Source organism: Clinocottus analis, unplaced genomic scaffold, assembly GCF_023055335.1.
Source record: "Clinocottus analis isolate CAN_PGR_092001 unplaced genomic scaffold, fCliAna1.0.p SCAF_23, whole genome shotgun sequence".
Taxonomy (NCBI): domain Eukaryota; kingdom Metazoa; phylum Chordata; class Actinopteri; order Perciformes; family Cottidae; genus Clinocottus; species Clinocottus analis.
The window spans coordinates 6651780-6673330 of record NW_027175965.1 but is presented as its reverse complement, the minus strand read 5'-3'; the positions used below and the strand labels follow the sequence as shown (position 1 = coordinate 6673330).

The following is a 21551-nucleotide window of genomic DNA, read 5'->3' as shown; positions in this document are numbered from 1 at the left end:
AATCCATCAGACTGAGCAATAAGCACTTGTTACACTCTTGTCGTTACTTGCTGTCGTTGCCGTCTGCGTTCATGTTCACGGGGAACAAAAGTGGAACTTCTTGTTTGACCTCTCTCATTACAGCGGCATCCATCTTCAGATCTTTAGTAATGAATCCACCGACTGGATTTCATGCTGATGTGTTTTCTTGTCCAAACTCTGCTGTGCATGAGGTTTTTCCTTCATCTGACTTGATTTGCGTCTCAAACTCCAGTCGTCTGTGTTGCTGCTGCTGTGTGAACGTCAAGGATCCTGAGAACTAGTAAGCAGGGAAGCGGCAGGATCCTGATGGCCGAACAGCTCTCTACCTTCTCCATCTCACACTAACACATAACAATAACCTTCCTGTCCAATACAAGCAGTCACAATGACTCTCTTTCAGAAGGCCAAGTGACCGTCCATCATCAGAAGTAACAAAACAATCTCAGTTGAAACACACCCATCTATTTTCTTGTTTCAGTTTGCATAATGCATCTCTGCTTTAACGATTACCGCACCGTGAAAGATATGAAAAACAGGCCTTTATCAATACCTGGATCTTGAGCTTATCCATATCAGCACCTTTGCCGAAGATTTCCAAAAGCTTGTCATTGGAGGTCACAGAGTATTTCAAGTACTATGATTTATGGAAAAGTAAATGAACCTGTTGATGACGACTCGGTCAGAACAACACCCTGTTTGCTGCTGTAGTCCTATAAAGGAACATATAATCTAATCTAAAAGTGTCTCTTATATGCCTGCAGGAGAATTGCGATACAAACATCTGGGAAATTTGAGGTAAAATTACAGCAAACAGCTAAATCACAACGTATGTGCACACAGGATTATAATAAAGGCTGCCCACCGTCAGGAGGGGCAGATTCATGAACATCTGCTGCTGCTGACACACACACACACGCACGCACACACACGCGCACACACACACACACACACACACACACACACACACACACAGCATGCCAAGCAAAAGGAGGAAGTGGGTGGAAAGTGAACAGCTCAGGCACACGCTGCTTTGTGACATTTACATGTATCTGTGTTTACCTGGACATATGCGAACACTACTACACACACACACACGCACACGCACACACACACCCCGGTGTTCAAAGTGCATATAAATGTGCACACGCACACGCTGCAGCACTTGTGTGTTTTTGAGATACTGTGAATAATTTAAGGACTTATCAGAAGTCCTTGGAAACTAACACAACAAACACACAACCCATATTTATTTTACCCTCCAGTGCACCTGCAAATATGTTTTTTACACTACGTGCTTGGATTTGATTAAACATCATTCTTTTTCTTCTTGAAATTCCAAGTGGAGAAGGGGCAACGTTCTGACTCGATACCCGAGTTCAACTTCCAGCAGAACGACTTCCAACCTGGAAGCCGTGCCTGTCGGTGCCGGACTCAGTGCTGAATAGTAATAAACTATTTGATTCCAGTGGGGAACCCGTGGGATCCAGACTGTTCCAATAACTCCAAGGAAGAGTTGTAAAGTCCAAAAATTACACTGTTTTGAAAATAATTAGATGTAATCATTTCTCAAAATTCACAACATGTTTTGATCTCCCAAAATATTCCACTACAATCTATCTTTGTTGGCATTTTTAAATGTGGTCCAAAAACAGTTTGCTCCACAACACAAAGGGAAGCGTGAACTGAGGAGTTGCATTGCATGAATAAAAGTTGACTGAATAAAACTAAGAATTTAATCTGATGGATCACTTCATTCAATAACCTTCTACAATCTGGCGACAGACGTTCCTAACTTCATTCAAAAACCTCCGTGACGTTAGCTCCAGCCCCGATCAATAAAACCGACACCCACTGCCATGTTTCTACCTTCTCGGCCAACGAAAGCTGATCTCGGCTGAACATCTTCAATTTTTGGGGTTCTTTATAACTTTAGTAATGTTGAAACCTTAAAAGGAATCATATTCCGCACGCGATTCAAAAAGGATTTGGGTTCAATAGTCGACTTGTATTCCGCTAAATGCTACTCATCTGATCAAATGCAACAGGATAAGAGTCAGCGGCGGCTCCTATTTGAGCTTTGTCTGTCGCCGTAGCGCCAGCCTCCGCAGATGGCGCGCGAGCGCCGAACACGCACAAAGGCGCGTGTGCTCGACGCACTGTTCGATGCCTTATTCTACGACGCGCGAGAGGAGGGCGGACAAAGAAAATGCTTTGAGAGGAAGCAAGAAGACGAGTGTAACTAACACAGCGCCATGACCTCGACGACGCCGAGGAGGAATTAAGTGCTCACGCACTGCTTTTCTTCTCATCTAGTGAAGCCCTGGAAAGAAAGAAGTTGAGTATTACATTCATGATGCAGAAAAGCAGGTTGAATAGCTTGCAAACAATTTGCTTTGGCTGATTTTGAAGACTTCCTGTTTCTAAAGCAACCCAACAACTAATTGGCCTTCTTTGTTTAATCCCCCGACGTGTAAAGAGCGCTTTTATCAGGACATGTTGCTGATACGTCTGGAACAGCTCTGATCGCTAAGCTACGAAGATTTAGAAGTGCACGATCAAGCGCCGCGAGCCCTTCCCAACGCTTCCCGCACTACGCGCAGGCCGAATTTACGTCATTCTCACATGCCAGCTTCACTCCGGAGACTATAAACTAAATAAACTCAGCTTTAAGGGGGATAACATGTACACATCCCGGCCATTCTTTCAACCAAATGTCTCTCCCTGCTTCTCTCGTAGGAAGCTATTCCCTTTCCTTTACCTTCTTTCCTCTCCTTTTCCCTTTCCTCTCCTCTTCCTGTCTCACCCTTCTTATTGCACTCTCCTCTATGTGGTCCCCCCCCCCATCACACCCTCCCCACTTCTCTCTGAGATGAGGGCTGTCAGTGGGGTCATATATTTTACACAGGGCGTCATCGACTTCTCACACACACACACATCCAATCTACAATGCAGTGTTCGTTAATGGGGCAGTGGGCAGGATGGGAATGGGAGATGGTGTCAGCTGGGCGGGTCCATCAAACAGGTTACGCAAGAGACAGTGACGAGGGCTTTCCTTTGCCATAAATCTATGACCTTTATGGAAGACAGTGTAGATTCCTGTACAGGACAAAGAAACTTCCCGGAGCCCCATGGGGACGTTTTCTAATTGTTTTGTACATCCAAGAAACTGTGGCATGGATATAAAAACTAAAAAAACAACAACACAATATCATTTATTTTTACAATTACGTCTTGACATGGTCCATGGTCAATAGCATGGTGTCAGAGTCTGAACTGCTCCTTTTGAATGAATAAATTCATGTGTCATGTTCAGCAGGCTCCAACTGCTCTGCTCAAGCTCGCTAAACAGATCACACTCGTTCTAACTCATAAATAATGTGTGGAGGGAGAGGGGGAGAGGAAGAGAGAGAGAGCGAGAGGGAGAGAGAGAGAGAGGGAAAGAGAGAGAGAGACTCTACTTCTGCTGCTTCACCTCATCCAAGTGCCTTTTCCTCTCTCCCTTCTGTTTCCCACTGGCATCACGCTGTTGGACTCTTTTACACTCCCTCCCTTTTATACACACACACACACACACACACACACACACACACACACACACACACAAAAACAACAACAAAAAAGACACGAAAAGGCATTACTCACCTGTGACTATTACGAGTCTAATCATATCACAGCGATGCCAATTTGCGACAGTGGCAACACTTTTTCAAAAAGAGTTTGAGGAAACACTTCGGGGGAAGCCACTGACCTGCAGCAGCGTCTGGCAGCCTGTCCGAGGTTAATTGTTGTTTAGCTGAAGCTACTAAAAGCTATTTTATTGAGTTTCCTTTTCGAGGTTGACGGGGGTAATAAACTCAGCCTTCTTGGACTTCCTGTTGTTGTACTCGTGTGTGATTTGTGAATACGTCTGTTCCGCACAAGGGGATTGGTTGATGCCAGCTAAAATAATCCAACCTGGGCTTTGTATACGTCCTCATGACAAAAACAGAAGTTAAAAAAATATATACATTGACATGCCAATTAATCACACTACGCGGTATAAACGACCTCAACGTAGAATTTACACCAGATCAGTCGTTGCAGTGAAAACACCTGTCCTCATGTCAAGCTGCCATTTCTGTAAACCACATTCAGGCCAGAAGACAGTCTCACGGGAAGAAGGTCAGCATGAATGACGTCATAGCATATCTCACATGTCGCCACTCAACCGTGAGCGCCGGTTTCAAAGCAACTCTTTTGATGGGGCCTGTGCATCGCGGTCAGTTATTGAAATTGAAAGTGTTTGGCGAAGCTGACTAACAATCCCTCGAAGCCCCCCGGCATACCAGCAGCATGGCGGCACAGAAATTGTCCGTTTAAGGGAATCTCCCACACCGCCTCAAGATCATCGTCACACAATGCCTGACTTGGTGGAAAGGCGGCCGAACACGCAAACGCCCGGCAGAGTGCTGGTTCTCCTCGGCTGGTTTCCTCTTTCTAAGAATGTACGGCACTCCGACTCTCAAGGAAAACGCCATCCGCTGCTCAAGGAGGCGTGCATGCTGAGGCAAGTGGTTGATTTGAGGAGGGGGCATCAAAAAGGTCTTCAAATTCTGAACGAGGAAACGTGCATGCAAAGCTTTCGCGTGTGAACTACACAAAAACGCCGTAAAGGAATCCGATTTGAGCCAGTTGTGTAAATATGGAGACTCAGAAGACATGCATTCTGTTTTTTAAGAAAACACAACAGTCTTATTGTTCAATAACAAGCATTGTTCAAAACAATATTTATGTTACGCAAGTGGCACGAGAGAACTTTAAGTGTGCATTATTTTATTGTCTGAAACACGTTGAATTTAGTAAAGGAGTTGATTCAAATGTTATTTTTGCATGTTGTAGTGAAATGTATGCTGGGAGGCGGATAAAGAGAAAGCAGAATCACAGCAGATGTTGCAGTCACTGACAGTGGGAAAAGCACACGCACATCATTGCACGGCTCTGTGCAGTGAAAATATCCAACAATGTATAGTGGCAGATGGAAATGTGGATAAACTGTACTGCTGAACTGGTGTTTGAAGCGTTTTACTGTTGAACAAGTGCATGGATCGGTTATATTGAGAGGTGAACGTGAATGGCAGAGACGAGGGACTTCATCCACTGTTTCTCCTCTAGTTACAAGCCCCATTCAGCTTTTGTACGGAATAGTCCATTTAGATAACATCAGTAAAATGATTAAAGGTTTGTTTATATCACTATTTGTTTTTTAATGATACAGTTTGAGAACTGTTGGACATGTGGCAAGTTACAATTAGACGACAATTAGGCCTATAATTTAAGTTAAATGAGTCAGATGATGAGGGGATCCCTTCACCCTCCTCATGATGAGAGTAGCACAGTAAAGTTACATGGTGTTTATTTAATGACACACCGGATCATGTCCATCCGGAATCACCGAATTAAACTTCAATGCTAAAGTTCCTTAAGATATTTTCATGTCGTTTATTAAACATATCAGCAGATATACTGAGTAAATTAAGAGATCAATATAGAGCATCAGAAACCGGGTCGTCATCGCCATAAAAATTTTAAAAAAAAACGTAGCCTACATTTCCAAAGTGCGAACTAAACCAACAACGACGCACAGAGAGTCCCGATGTGCGTAAAATCTGGAAACGAAGTGAGGCGCGCGACTCTGCATCAGTTCCTTCAAACTAACATGTACCTGGTTCGTGGTGTCCGGCGGCAGGTTCTTAATTAGGATTTTCCTCCTGTTGCTCAGCTCCTGGCGAGTTTTGGCAAGCCTCCTCTCGATCTCCTCCGGCTCCAGGTCCGGCAGGTCGCGCAGCGTAATCTCCGAGTCGGAGGGCTGCGCCGCCGCGGCCGCCGCCTCCTCATCCCCCGGCTGCTGGCTCTCCGGGCTGTCCATCTCCGGGGAAGGTGCGCTGTCCCCGGCTAGAGAAGAGTGAACGATCGGCGGCTGGATGGATGGGGCTGCCGCCATCTTGAGTGGCTGAGTGAAAAGTGTGAGGAGAGAGAGGCAGAGAGACCCACGGAGAGGGAGAGAGAGAGAGAGAGAGAGAGAGAGAGAGAGAGAGCAGGTGGGAGGCGTGTCTGTTAGTGACAGAGAGAAAGGTAAAACATCCCGTATAAAATGCAAAATACATTGCTAACCCTCACCCTTTATTCCTGACTGTATGTATTTGTATTGTAATAACATAGTTCTAAACGTATGCTACTTGGGTATTTTTTTGCCCGGCTGTATAATCATCTCCAAACTTGTGCACTCATCTTTGTTTTGTTTCATTGCTGGTCATTGTGTTCTACTGGACAATGCGCAGCTGCTGCAAACCAGCGAGATTGTTTTCCATTCTACGTTCTTCATTTCTTTTTTGGAGGTCAGTTGCGCTAACAGTTGTAACTACAGTTTGCAGCTCACGTGGTTTGAGCATGTCCAGGCTGCACCTCGCGGACTCCTGGCGACCCCAACCGTCTGCTGAACGTATAGGAGCCAACGGAGACCCGCCCGTGGCAGCAGCGGACCATCACATGGAGTCCAGTGCGCCAAGGCGCTTGATTTCTGTATGGCATCAATGTTGTTAACAGGGGCGTCGTTAGGCTCGATTTAGGGGGGGCTGAAGTCCCCCTAAAAATGTTTTTCAGCCCCCCTAAATAATTTGGCTTTAAAAAAATATATATTGTATTTTAATTTTGGTGATGTGATTAAAATACACTATTGTTTTTCACATGGACAAGTTATTTTCAGCTCTAACATGCTAGATATGTGTGTGAGTTCTGGTTTGTATGTTTTCTGCCCCTTCAAATTGCAATCCAATAGCCTGTCATCATACCTGGCCTCAGGGCACTAGGACCTGGGGGAGGCCGCTGCGCTGGCTTTCTCACTCTGCCAAGTAGCATCTCTCTTCAAGACAGCAGGATCATGCCAAGAGTTTAGCTCAAAGTAAAGATGCACAGAGGGAATTTAAGTACAGGTAGTTACTGAATGTGGCTATCTGTTGTTGTTAACTATGGTTACCTGCTTAGATGTAGGTTTACTTGAGGCAAATCCAAGGGAATAGTGTAATAATATGATCTGTAGTGGGCTACGTTAACACTAAGCTAGCTATTTGTGTGTGTGTGTGTGTGTGTGTGTGTGTGTGTGTGTTTTTTAATCTGCCTCTAATGGTTCCTGGATCTAGTCCGATGGTGTTTTTCTCTGTACATTGCAATCATAGTTTGACTTAATTATCGTGAATGTGTTGGTTGCCTTCCATTTCAGGCCACCATACAATATTTATTATTCGATTATTAAGATGTACTTGAAATATTTTTACTTTTTTTTCATTTTATTCATGTTCTTTTTCTATTGAATGGTATGTTTGTCCCTGAACTAGTTCATCTTTATCTCAGTGATAGAGTCCAAGTGAGCATAAAATATCACCTGTTTGTAAAAACTACAGGACAACAAAATAGATGTAAATATTGATCAAAATCTTATTCCCTTCTGCTCATAATAAAACAAGTAAACTCAAAAGTTGACACTTTGAAAAATTTCAGTTTCAATTTAAAAAAAATTTCAATTAAAAAAAATAAATAAATACAAAAATTCTCCTTGGAGATTAATAAAGTACTTTTCATTCATTCACTTTCAGGTCCATTCTCCATCCATTGGATTTGGTAGTAATGCAGATATGAAAGCTTGTTTATCTGTCTTTCCTTTACAAACAGGAAAAGAATTTCTCTCTATATTTGAGAAAAGTTCATATTTGTGTTCACTATGACCCTGAAATTCTGTCTCTTGTGTTATCATACACTAATTGAATGCGAGCAAAACTACAAAATCACACTCTTTTTGATTGAACCAATATATGAACACGTCGTCTGAAACAATGGATATCCACAGCCCCAAATGGGCCCCAGAAAAAAAATTGCCAATTTATTCTCTTGGTCAAAGACAGAAAGAGAGCGCGAGGCCTTCATTGGAGAAAATCTCCAAACCACCACCACGTTCCTGTTACGCATGTGCATAATGTAACCATGAATGGCTGCGTGCCTTTCCTCCTTTCTACCCAAGTCATCCAGTGAATGCCAAGCTAGCAGCCAGCCGAGCTGCTTGCCTGCCCACCGTGGGTGGAAAGCTGCTCCTGGCAAACACAAAGGGAACAGAGCTCCCTGCCGAGTCCTCACAATGCCTATGTAGCTTCCGCAGGCTGCATGAGTCGCTGACTGACGCACACACACTGTACACTCGCACACATGAGATGCATTCACGCTCATGTAGGCCCACAGAACATGTCGGCAATTGCACACATCAACCCACCAAAGGAAATATTTAGAGCACAATTATGCCGAGGCCTAGTAAGAGATGGTGAAATCAACCTCCATGTTCTCTCTCTCTCTCTCTCTCTCGCCATCTGTGTGAAGCGTTTCTTGGCAGATCGGAGTCCAGACAATCACAGTTGTCAGTGGGTGAAAATTATCTCATATTGCCAAGTGGCTGAACCGGTGGAACTGACACACACCGACTGTACATGGACCGTTTGTATGAACGCTTCAATCAAGCTTACGCTCAGTCCACTCAAGAGTGGGGAGTCTGAAGAAAAGGGCATTGCATGACATTTTCAAACAGAAGGAACGAAGGATGATTTTAAAGAATGAACATTCCTGTGAGAGATTCAACACGTCTGCATGTGACAGCTCGGTTCTATTCGGTATGTTATGTGCTAATAAACATATCAGAAGGTAATGCTCCTTAACCATGATGAAACCTATATGAAGGACATACGTTACCTGCTAAAGGCAATAATACCGGGTATTATGTCATGATTGTAAGACGATTTCCAGGTGCACCGCTAATAGAAGCAACTTCTTGAGCTGTTTTTCTGTAACATCCTCATCATACTATTGATACTGTGTATATGATGTTAAGTCCTCGGATATGCATGTAGCAACATGTGCTACAAATTGCAAAGTAATGTCCTTTTGCAAAAGGTGAGAAATGCTCCTGACCTGCAATTATCCTGTACATGAGCGAGACACATTTTATGTCCAGTTGCAATCAGCTGAAACAAACACATTGTTTCTTGCACTTGAAAGGCATTCTGGTGAAGTCACCTTTTGATCTAACTGCAGAGCACATACAATAGTCGGTGCCTGCTGACAGATTGGGGGATATGAATCATTGAGCAGCGGTTCTCTGAAAAGACAGCGAGGACTTGCCTGTCACTTTGTCTGATTTTTGGAGACGCATGAATTACTGCACTAAGTGCTAAACAACGTTTCCATGAGAGAACAATTAATTTGTTCTCTCAGTCCCACTGGTACAAACTCATGCCACATAACACTTACCGACACACTCTAACACACATACACACACACTCACACACGCTTTCACACACTCCATTAACTCATGTCAGCCTACAGTCTCCCCGCACAGTTACACACACTATCCCCTCAAAGATTTATACCTATGTGCAAGTCAAACCCCATAATAATGGGCCCATGCTTCACAAACCAAGGGAAAGAGAGATGTTAGTCCCTCTCCATCTAAAAACCCAAGAGCCCTGCCGGTGTTTCAGTGTGTCAGCCAGTGATTCACAGCCTTTTGGAGTGGGTGGGTGTAGAGAGGAGAAGAAGAAAGCGGGAAACCGTTCGCCGCTCGCTGGGACTGAGAGTGTGAGAGTGTGTGGGTGGGCAGAGTGGCTGAACGGGCAAAGCAAGCACCTGGGATCAGCTCAGTAGGCGTGAGGATGGGTGGGGAGAGGAGGTGGAGGGAGGGAGGGAGGGGGGGGGGGGGTGAACCCTCAATGGCAAAGGGGTTCATTGCGCGTGGGAGTTTGACGTTGAGCGCATAGACATGGGTTTGCATCCCGTTTGGTTGTACATTGTGCGACTGTGAACACCTCACTCTGCAATCCTGTCTGGAGACATACAAATGGCCTGTAGCCTTTACCCAGCATCAATGAGCCGCTGCTCTGCGCTCATGAAATGACCACAGACGCAGTCTGGGGGCCGAGCTTCTCAGATCAGAGAGATTAAGGGAGGTGTGACCTACTAAAAACAGCTGACCTGGACCCACAGGGACAATATGCACAAGAGGTCCCTGACCAATTCATGTCCTCATTTCAGTGGACATAAGCAACCTCTTCACGAGTGTGTCAGGGAAGCTAGTTTATGTGTCCAGCCAGTGAATCTGTATTGAGAAAGTTGCACTTATTTTAATCTGAATAAACTGTTTCCTTTTTTTATTTCATGATCTCCATAGAGGCTCTGATTAGATTTCTAGATTTAGTAAACAAGGAAGTAATACTGTAACGGTGCACATTTGAGCGGAACATTGTGAAAACATTATTTGGCAGGTTTAGCTGTGAGACTAGTTGTGTTGCTCATCTACCTTTTTTTTAGAAAAACCCACACGATACGTTAGAAAGATTTTAAAGCTCTTTAAATTACTTGCATGCAAGACTTGAGATGATCATACGGCTGAGATGGTTTTGGGAAACTGGGACTCTGGACTGCACAAAATATGCTGCTAGTGCATGTCTGCTGTACTACTTGGCAGATCGAGGACTGACTGAAATGACCTGAGGGAGCTTGGACACCGAGCTCACTGCTCTAATTCACAGCGATTCCTTGGCAGGGAGAAGCAGACAGCTCGGGAGAAAGAGGGAGAGTGGAGGGGATAGAGTGACAGCGAAAAGTAGAGAAACAGGGCTTTGTCTGGACGGTATGAATGAATGCTGAAACTGATGGGAAGGTTCATGGGACACGGTGACAGGAAGACTGACAGAAACATGGGGAAAGAGCTCCTTCAGCTCTCAACAGTGCTGAACTACTTCCATGTTGATGTTTAGTAAACAGAGAGCTCAGCGGGCTCCTCTTTATTTTCACTTTCCATCTCAAGGAGAAACTATTTACTTACACTTGCACTCTGTAACCCGCTCTTGAATAGGCAGTGATACACCATATATAGTTATTTTAAATAAAATGTGATGAATAAAAAGATGAGATCAGATAAAAGTATGATAGAATACTGACCTTGCAAATTCACAGATGCTTCGTTTGAAAATAATGAAGTCTTTCCCATATGCTACAAACTGTGTAGTATGAAATAAAAATAGAAATATCTTGGCTAAACCTGAAAACATTTTGTCGATAGCAGTTTCATTTATAAGTTTGACAACAGGAGGAAATATGTACGAAATCATGGTTTCTCCAGTAACGTAAGTCAATTTGTCAGATTTATGATTTATTTTGTTGGAGACAATGAAGGTCTTTTACAAGGCGTTGTGGTTGTGATTTATATGAATATATGTTACATTAACATAAATGCACTCAATTCATGAACCAATATTACACACATTTATCACCCATTTCATAACAGGTAATAATAATAAACATATCTCATACAAATTAAGTGGCGCCGTCAGTGACGTCCCCCTGGGGGCGTGGCTGCGCGGGCTATAATGTGACGTCATTATTTAACTTTAGAATTTAAGCAAGAGATGGAATCTTCTAAGAGCTTCTATAGAACGCACGTTTTACTAAGAGAAAAAATAAGTGTCCCTCTTTTTCTCTTATTGCGCTTGAAGACTCCACCGAGTGAACAGCTTAACTTTCTCAAGAAAATCATTTCAACAACTCGCTAGCAGGCTAATCCAGCTCAAGCTAACCTAGCCTGAGCTAACATAACATAACTCAACCTTCAGTGAACAACAAGGTAAGGACTCAACTAGCCATGTAGCACTGTGTGTTTTCACCCAGTGTACAAGTTAAATACTCATGAAGTTGATTTTATTATTACTCTAAACTTTACTGAAACATACTTCCTCTGGTCTGTGAATTGTCAAATTGTTCACCTTAAAAAGCATTGTTGAATGACGCAGAAACTTAGGTTCAGATGTATTGTCACGGTACCTACGCTTCCTGAAGGCAACGTGGTTGAAGTAGGTGCTCAGCCTTCTCTGTTCCGCTGTCACTCATGAGACCACGCCCCTGTAGTTCATACCACACCACTCACGTCAGATCCAGGCCAAAAGTCTGAAACTAAAAAAAAATACGATCTGAAAGAGAGAAAAATTGTTGAAAGTGAAAGATTTATTTCAACCTAAAAAAATAAGATTGGAAATATATATATATATATTTATATATATATATATATATATATATATATATTATTAAAAAAAAAATCCAATACTTCCAATCTAAATTATATTTAACTAAAAAAAAAAAAAAATTTAGGGTGATACACATATTTGTATTTTCTTTCTGTAATTCGTCCTGTTGAATTCTTTAAAATTCAAGACCAAAACTTGAACATTCAGGTTAAAATTGTTTTTTTAAATGAACACATTTTTGCCTGGATTTGGCCCTAAACACAGATTCTGTCCTCTTTCTGTCTGGAGTTTGTATATTCTCTCTTTGTCTGCGTGGGGGTTCCTGTGGTCGTCCCTGGTAAAAAATAATCACTTTCGGCTAATTGTAAACTCTAAATCATCAACTCTAATTAATCATGAAAGTGTTTCTCCCTTTCATACACAAAATAAAATGAATGTAATATCAGATAAATGTTTCTGCCTCTATGGTTCAATACATACAATATTAACACAATCGTGCAACATTATGATGACAATAAAGAAGTACTAGTATCTGTTTGGTTGTGATTTTAGCTAAACTGAAGCTGATCCATAAAATGATCAATGTTACATCATAAAAGAAGTTCCTAATGGTATTTAAGGTTAACGACAGGAGCTCGTTCTTAAAAAAAAGAAAACAAAGGCAGGTCATTTAAGTGTAAAATGGACTTTATCACATTCACATTGCAATAAATCTCAATTTGATAACTTTATATGATACATGAGGGGGGTTAATGTACATGTTCCTTCAGTACATTAATTACTGCGAGTGTCCTACGCACACACACAGACACACATGTTTACAACAGCTGGTAAGTACTGGTAAGTACTAAAAAAAAAAAAGTTTCTGAAAAACAAACTCAATTTACTAAAAAAGGAATTTGCTCCAAAATCGACACACTTATCCAAATATATGCCCAGAAATGCTACGAGGCTGCGTCGATGTCCAACTGAACCGAAATGATGTACGATGTGAAGTCGACTGCTGGTAAAAATACATGTTTATACAGTCAAACCTCCAACAGTAAACGGTCGCATGACATAAACGTGATGTTCTACCTTTCTATAAGTTAAGTCTTGAGTCTAATATTCAACCCACTACACACCAGAGATCCAGAACAGCTCTACTTTAACACGAATGCAAGATAAGACCACTGTGTTATAATCTCCGCTCTAAAAAGGTGTCAAATTATTTATTACTTTTTTTTTAAAGTTTAATGAGATCACATTCAGTGAGTGTTCAAATGTTCAACTAGTGACAAACACACTCATATGACATGAATGAATGTAGCTGACAGTTAAGTCACCACGCGGGTTATTTGGTCATTACTCCGGGAAAGATGTAGTACCGTTTGTTAATTTATATCTAAATAAGTTCAATGAGAGATGAGCTTTCGTTGACATTTTGAAGACACATGATACAAACTTTTTAAAAAAACTAGAAGTATCTCAAACATAAAAAGTGTGTGTATACATTTTTTTTTCCAAGAACTGACTTCCATCCAATATGGACCTAAAGAAAAATAAATCTAAAAAAACATCCAAGGCATCAAATATATAGTGAGACACCATGAACTGACAATTGAAAATATCAAACCGAAATATCTGAGCGTCATTTGAAGCATAAATCATGTATTACCAACATAAAAAAATGGAGTGTACAGGACAGTAATAGCCATTTGTGATTCTGTATTTACATTTCATAATTAATCTCTGAAAAACAAAAAGAAATGAATGGATGTCACACTGCCATTGTTTTGACCAGCTGAACAATCAAAACGGAGCACAGATCAGGTCAAGTGACTCTTCATCAGAATAAAAATAAGTGGATTTATCAATAATAATTTCAACTATAATTCTCTAATGCTATTTGGAAAAAAATACAATGCATTCAATGAAAATATTCCAGATGGATAACCATTCTCTCTATCACACACGCGCACACACACACACACACACATACATAGAAAATACGTTTTGAGTGGTTAACCACAGAGGAGCTGACAGATGGGTGTAACCTCTGAACAGCAGCAGCAGCATTTCTTCCTCTTTCACTCTATTGAGGAGAAGGAGACTCCATCTTGGGCATTACCGGAAATTCCCCATGCTTTGCACCAAATCCAGCACACAACCGTAACATACATGCAGCATCAGCTTGGCCTCAGGGGGAGAAAGTTCTGGTAAACCGGGAGCTTCCTATACTGGTTTTTCTACTCGGTGGCAGTCGGAAGGGACAGCACTGGAGTCTCTGTGAATCTCTCAGGGACCGTTGTGAGGATCCCCAATTATCCCTCACACACCAACTCTCCAGCAGCGATTAAAGCCAGGAATGTTGTGCTGGTGTTAGTTTCCCTCGTCCAGCCCCCCAGGAGGCTTACAAAGGCCAGGGAGCAAAGTGAGTTCTGCCTCCCTGACACACAGGACATGTCCAGAATGAGGATGTCCAGCGCAGAGAGTCTTACTTTACAATTACACAAAGACCTCAGCGATTCAGAACGGGAAATACAGAAAGGAAAAAATACATCCGAGACCAATTTCTCCTAACTTTTCTGATGGACAGGCTGTGCTTTAAGGCTCATGTTTTTATTTATTTTTTTACCGATAATCACCGGCAAAATATTTCCAGCTTGAAGACACTTTTTGAAACAGACTAGGTGGTACATGGTTATCCTGGAGGAGAGATAGATGTCAGAATAAACCTCTGAAAAGAGAAATGGAAATAACATCCAAATGGGCTTCTGATAATTATGCAGTCCCTCAATATGGTGGAAAAATAAGTTTAGAATATGTCATATTTTCGGATTTAAAATAAACAAAACCAGTTACAGATATTTAGGGAAATAAAAGTAATGAGCTTTAAATGTGATGCATTGTTTACAGATTGGGTTGTTACGTTTCACTTGTCCCGACTAGTTTCTTGTTTTTGTTCGCTGCAGCTGCTTACTAATCTATTATGGAAAATCTTCCTCTTTAATAAATAGTAGAAAAATAATCTTTTCCTCTTAAGTGTTTCTTCCTGTATTTATGTGAATCATTAAAAACAATTTCACAGACACTCGTGAAAATGTCCAAATATCCCTCAGAGAAACAAACTGGGGAGTTTCTATCTGCTGAACTGAGAATAAAGCTGGAATAGAATCCCACATTAGATCCTGGTCTGTGTAAAAAATACAATATTTTTACTCTTCATACGAGACGTTTTAACAAATATGGAGGCTCCGTTCCCCTCCGGCCCCTCACCGTAGAGAGGCCTCGTGAGGATGCTGGGCTGGAGGCCCGGGGGCAAAAGGGGTCCAATCAGCATCCAGATGTCCGTGTTAATGTGATAATCCTCGGGTATTTTCTATGGCGTTCCACTTGGAAATGAAGACCCCTCGTCTGCATTTCAGGGGATTTTAGCTTCCAGTTGAGTCCTCTTCTCAATCAATGGGTTCGTTTTTATGCGCTCTTACACCAAAATCCTTCAGGAAAACCAAGAGAAAAAAGCTCACTTGGATATTTTTTTTTTACTGGCCCAGGTCAGGTCATTTAGAGTGTGTGTAAACTTGAGTACACTCGCTAGATGTTGGACTGGGTTGTGTAAAAAAAAAAAAAATGGAGATGTTGGCACAATGAGACCATGAATCATCAATTGATGGCGTCGACCCCGGCGGCCCCCAGTGACACAGCGAGTCCAGCTGGGGTGTTACCCTGACAGTACCTACTGCGCGTGCCATCTATTCAAGCACAAATGTTTAAAAAAAAAATTGTTTTGTAATAAAAACAAGTCCCGTCCCCGGCAGCAGGGCGAACACGGCGCCGGAGATCAGCACTCTGCATCCACGCTGTGCACGGTGACCGCGGCCTGCAGGTGGTGCGTGTGCATGTGCAGCGGGTGGTGGTGCGTGTGCGTGTGCCGGTAGGGGTGAAACTTGTGGCTGAGCAGCGCCGCCGTCTGAGGAGGCGTGTCGAGGTCGAGGTCGTCGTCGTGGTTCCCGACGTCGACTCCGGCCGAGAGCGGGTCGTTGTTGCCGGGCGGATTCTCGCTGTCCTCCTGCGGACTCATGGTGCTGTAGCCTGGAGATGATGAAACGTACAAAACACAGCGCAGGTTGGTGTTACCGGACTTCATCACTCTTACGTCACTTTCCCCCAAAAGTAAAACACAAGAAAACAATTCAAAGTTATTCAACCAGACAAAATATTTTGAGTTGCACGACCCAGTTGTGACCCAGAGTCTCTAAGCGCACACAGATGAGGCAAAAGCAGGTTAAGGGTCAGCTGCTGCACCCTGACCGGCTCACACGGTGACTTTAATGTGTGGTTTTAACCTCAGAACTCCAACGTTAACGCCAACACTAACGTCGGGTATATTTTACATTAAAATACAACAATACAAGGCCAATTGAAGTACTTCTCTTTTGTTTTCCCCCGATAGAACTTCTCATAAAACGAAAAACAGGTTTCATGGGGCAATCCTCAAAATTGGGTGAAAGATTAGGGAATGGTCATTAAAACTATAAATAGTCTAACTATGAACTTGTTCTTTAGTCCACCCGTTCTTGGGACATGTTATTATTTGAGATATATATATATATATATATATATATATATATATATATATATATATATATATATATATATATATATATATATATATATATATATATATATATATGTATATATATATATATATATATATATATATATATATATATATATATATATATATATATGTGTGTGTGTGTAAAAGTGTAAAAATACACAACACATTTCTAATGCCTTATTCAAGCACTGGCTAAGGGGTTAAAGCAAACGTAAAGTACTTCACAGTTACTGTACATGTGTTAGAATAGCTGTAGGACACATTGAGAAGAAATGGGAAGACCCCATAAAAGAAACTACTCAACAAACAAACGTGGCCCTCCAGTCACAGACTATCCACAGAAACATTAACGTGAAGACACGAAATCGCACAATGTCTCTCTGAAAGCAGTACAAGCTCTTTGATGGCGCATTGACAACTAAATATCCCCACCGGGCATCTTTGCTCGTTGTTCTCAGCCTCCTTATACAATTTGAGAAAAAGAAAGGAAAAAAAAAAAAGCATACATATTTATGACGCTTTCAAAACACATTGCGCACATACGTTTAACCCGAGGAGATAGAAATACAAGCCAACATGGCAGTTGAGATTCATTGGTAAGTGGAGCAGTGGGAGGGCGCTACTGTTGTCGGAGAGAAAAAGGGATTACTGGGTCAGAGAAGAAGTAAACAGATCATACTAAAGCACAATTTTAGTCTTATATACTAGTCATGTGCTCCTCCAGCATCTTCTTTTCATAAAATTCTTGCAGGCGCTTAGTTTTAACAGTCGCTTCTTCACTTTAACTCGCATGCGTCTTCAGAATAATCATCTGTCGACTGGGTTTCATCCGCTTCAGGGCCATGAAATCCATCTGAAACACACGGTCCCACTAAAAAGAATATTTGGGAGTTGATCTGGAAATGAAGCCATTTTCCTTAATTCCTTTAGTGCCATCTTTTTTTTTTTTAGGCTCTGAAGTGACACCGGCGACATGCCGCACGACGGCAACGTCAATCTGTCATATTTATAGAAAATACAGGAACATTAAACCTACAGAGACACTGAACCAAATGATTTGACAGCTGTGTGAGTCACTGGGGTCTCCAATGTCTGAGGCATGTATCGGGAGAAGGCGGTGGGCTGAGGTTTGTGTGTGTGCCCTTGAGTCAAATCTATCTCCCAACCAGCTTTTCTATCCAGTTAAACATCTAAACCACCAAGTCAACGTATCGAATGAACATTCTTCTCAGGGCTTTTGGGGGATCATCAAGCACATGCAGAACAAGGACAGAACCGAGCCAAACTCTTCACTAACAAGACTCAGAGTCCACAGCAAATGCACAGCAGCTCTATGAGGTCATCATCAAAGTTTTTACAATTTATCCCGAATAAACGTTATGGCAATCCATACACTACTGAGATATTGCCGTCTTACGTGACTTGCATTGCAATCCTTTGTCGGCAGCACGTTGTGTATCATTTACTTCCTGTCATTATTGGTGGTGTATGTCCTCTGATAGTATGTCCTCTACCAGAGGGAAATGTACGTCCTACAGTACGCCTTCATGTAAAAACTAAACGTCCTGGATGTCCCTCTGAGGAGTCCTCCAATGCTCTACTCAGAAGGAGAAGATTGCTCAGGAGTTTCCCTCCCGGATTCTCTGAAGATTAGCTGGGCTTTGATACCAAAAGAAAGAAAGAAAGCTGACAAAGAAAAGGAGAAACAAAACAATGAGCAGAGGAAGTGACAAGGAGGGGGACGGAGAGAAGGATGAGAGGAAAGGAGGGTTTAAAAGGAAAGGCAGGGATGGAGACTTCTAAGAAGTTCCAGACATGGAAGAAACAAACTTGAGCCCAGTTTATCCCTCATTTCCAAACTGCAAGAGCCAGTTTCAGGAACGTGTCCTGCTGCTGCAGCAAATCCCCCTTAAAGTCAAGAGATGTGGGGGGGACACATTTAGTCTAAATCCAGAAAATCCATCCGGAGTAGTTAAAAGATTGAGTGACGACCTGAATGACACATTAACTAGAGTGCTGGTATTTAGCAAAGAACAGTTGGAAGATTTCTAAACACACTTATTCACCTCCCGTCCAAGAGATCTATATTAATACCACTCTGACGACTCATTGAGTATGCTAGCGCTAGCAGCTAGTTAGCTTAGCATAAAGACTGGAAACAGGTGGGAAACAGTTAGCATGACTCTGTCCAGAGGTAAACATTACTGATCAACAAGTTATATCTCATTTGTATGTATTATTTGTGGGTTTCTGCATTTGTTGGCCAGGCAGCAACTTGCTAAACTAAGTGCACCGGCTGCTGTCTTCACATTTAGCATCCATACATTTGAGTTATCACCACCTTCTTACTCCCATCTAACGTTCCACATCGTCAAACTGCTGCTTTAACTTGTCTACACAATGTGCATTTTATCTTAAGAATCTCTAATATAGCACCAATCCAGGACTCATACAAAATGTGTCCTATGAATTCTCAATTAAATATTATTTCTCCATTTGTTTTATCGTCACCTCGGTCTAAAGATGTCACTCTTAAACATTCAATTACTTGTTATTTTAGAGATGGATATAACTTCAGCAGAAACGTCACCCTCTTCTCTCTAAATACACTGTACATGTACGTATAAAAATAAACCCTATAATGTTAGGGCTTGCGGATTAAAGTAGGCGATTATCTGTATGCATGCAATATGAACAGGAAGCTATTAAATATTAACCGGGTAGTTCTAACCGTGTGTGCTAATATAGCAGCCCTGCCAAACAGCACTCCGGATGTGTGCGTCACGTACAGATGTGATGCTCTGAACTTTCAGCGGTCTTCATGGAGTGTGTGTGTGTGTGTGTGTGTTTGATCATACCCTTCAGCATTATGAGTGAGTGGATTGTGGTAGGAGGACACCTTTGCCCAAGCAGAGAGGAGCAGCCACTTTGACACATCTACTTGGTAATAATGAAGTTGTTCTAATCCCTCATGGACCAACACCCCCTCTTTCCATTATTTCAAACTCTTCTTCCGTCCCCGTCCTCTTGCCCTTTCATTTCACTCCTATTTCCCCTCTTTCATCATTTTTGCATCTGTACATCTCTCCACTTGTCCTCCATTTTCTTTTCTTTCGCGGTTACGCAACATGTGATGTGGCTCTTTCTATTAGCACGTATGAATCACTGCGTTTGCGTCTTGTACAACATGTGAAAGAGAATTCAGACGCCCTTCATGAATGAGGTTGCTCGGGTTTAAAACATTTATCTGACACCTTTTCCTCAAAACAGAACACAACTTGAGTCACTACAGATGAGCTCATCTAACTAACAGAAGAAAAAAAAATATTTTCCCCTCACACCGCCAAACGCTCTCTAGTTGAACATCCATACTGTAACATGCAGCTGACAAGCCCTTAAACGTCTTTGTTTCACTTGAGCCCACTCTCTCTTCATATTCCTCGTTGTCATCATCAGTTATGCAACAAGTATTGGAGACACTCACTGCCAGCAAGTGAAGTGTTGCCATATGTAGGTGTTGAGAGCCCATGTGGGTGAAAACTGTCCATCCACGCTCACAAAAGTATCAGACTTACAGCAAAACATGAGCAACTCTCCCGGAGCTGGAGACGAGAGGAAACGAGGTTCTGAGCTGTGATGTAATGAAAAGAACAAACCAGGAGCTGAACCACCGCCAAAGATACGAGAGCCAACTCTGGATTTAAGATCACGCTGTAACAATCATTTGATAGAAGATGATACCTATGACCTAAGGGTGGGAACCACCAGAGGTCCTACGATACGATATTGTCACGATACTGCGATGCATCATTGCAGTATTGCGATATATTGCGACCGCAAATTGTCCCCAAAGGTAAACTTTGTCGACAAAAAATAATTTGATTGTGTTATTCTAGGACCAAAACGTTTAGAATTGATTCAATAAAAGATTGATACTCGGTGTATCGGCACGCAAAATATCGCGATACTACGCTGTATGGATTCCCCCCTCCCACCCCTACTAAGACCCAAATGTGTTTTTTAACCCAGTCCCTACATTTTTGAAGGAGACAACCAACTGTATGTCATGTTGCGACCCCTAGCTTGGCCTAAGTCACTGTGACAGGAGGTTAAGGAAGGTAAAACATCTTCCAGCTCTTTCTTAGGGATCCTGAGGCATTCTCGCAGCAGGTGGGAGATGTACACTCTCTGCCCAGGGTCACCTCCACAGTTAGAAGTGTTCAGAAAGCTCCCTGAATAAATGGAGTCTAAGGATTAGTCTCTCCTTGTTGCAGAACTGCTGTCTTCAGGTGAGCCCACATCGTTGCGTTGACATTATCGTTTTGAATTCGCAGATAATATAATCCATGCTGCCGATGGGCAACATTTCAACAGAACTGGGATGGGTCAGATTTGTAACAAATGAATAATTCCTTCTCCAGAAGCCATGATTATTTTTGACTGCAATATCTCTAGTACAGAACATACATTTGTGCTTTTTTTTTTAAAGTAAACTTCTCCTCCGTTATGCATCAAATGCATCTATGCATATGTGGTGAAAGATCAATTATTGGTCCTACCGTGGTCGCTCTCCGTCCCAGATCGACCCCAGTACCTCCGTCTCCGTTCAGGCGTGTGAGTGTGCCGCTCTATCACCGCAGCGATGAAGCGAGTATTACTGACTGAAAGTGACGAGAACACGCAGGTCAAAACAAAGACCCAGTATAGTGAAGAAATACACGCACTGTCAGGTTAAAAAATACTGTATTTATTTCATCTTCAAAACCTACACTAGCGTTCAAAAGTTTGGGGGTCACCCTGACAAATTTTCAGTTTCTTCACAAATTCTGGCATGG

General features: G+C 42.2%; 2 protein-coding genes across 3 annotated transcripts in view; both read right to left on the bottom strand.

The window, feature by feature from the left end:
* Positions 1-11941, bottom strand: part of raver2 (ribonucleoprotein, PTB-binding 2) — a 65166-nt gene extending 53225 nt beyond the window's left edge. The window contains exons 1-2 of the mRNA XM_068589711.1: positions 11918-11941; positions 5723-6010 (exon numbers count right to left, since the gene is read on the bottom strand). Of these exons, the coding sequence (XP_068445812.1) occupies positions 5723-6001 (279 nt within the window). The 5' untranslated portion in view covers positions 6002-6010; positions 11918-11941. The remainder of the gene's footprint in view (positions 1-5722; positions 6011-11917) is intronic.
* An 841-nt stretch (positions 11942-12782) lies between these two features.
* The window catches only part of cachd1 (cache domain containing 1), a 69688-nt gene continuing 60919 nt past the window's right edge, over positions 12783-21551 (bottom strand). For both annotated transcript variants that reach the window (XM_068589958.1, XM_068589959.1), the window contains exons 26-27: positions 21276-21377; positions 12783-16187 (exon numbers count right to left, since the gene is read on the bottom strand). In XM_068589958.1, the coding sequence (XP_068446059.1) occupies positions 15937-16187; positions 21276-21377 (353 nt within the window). In that variant the 3' untranslated portion in view covers positions 12783-15936. The remainder of the gene's footprint in view (positions 16188-21275; positions 21378-21551) is intronic.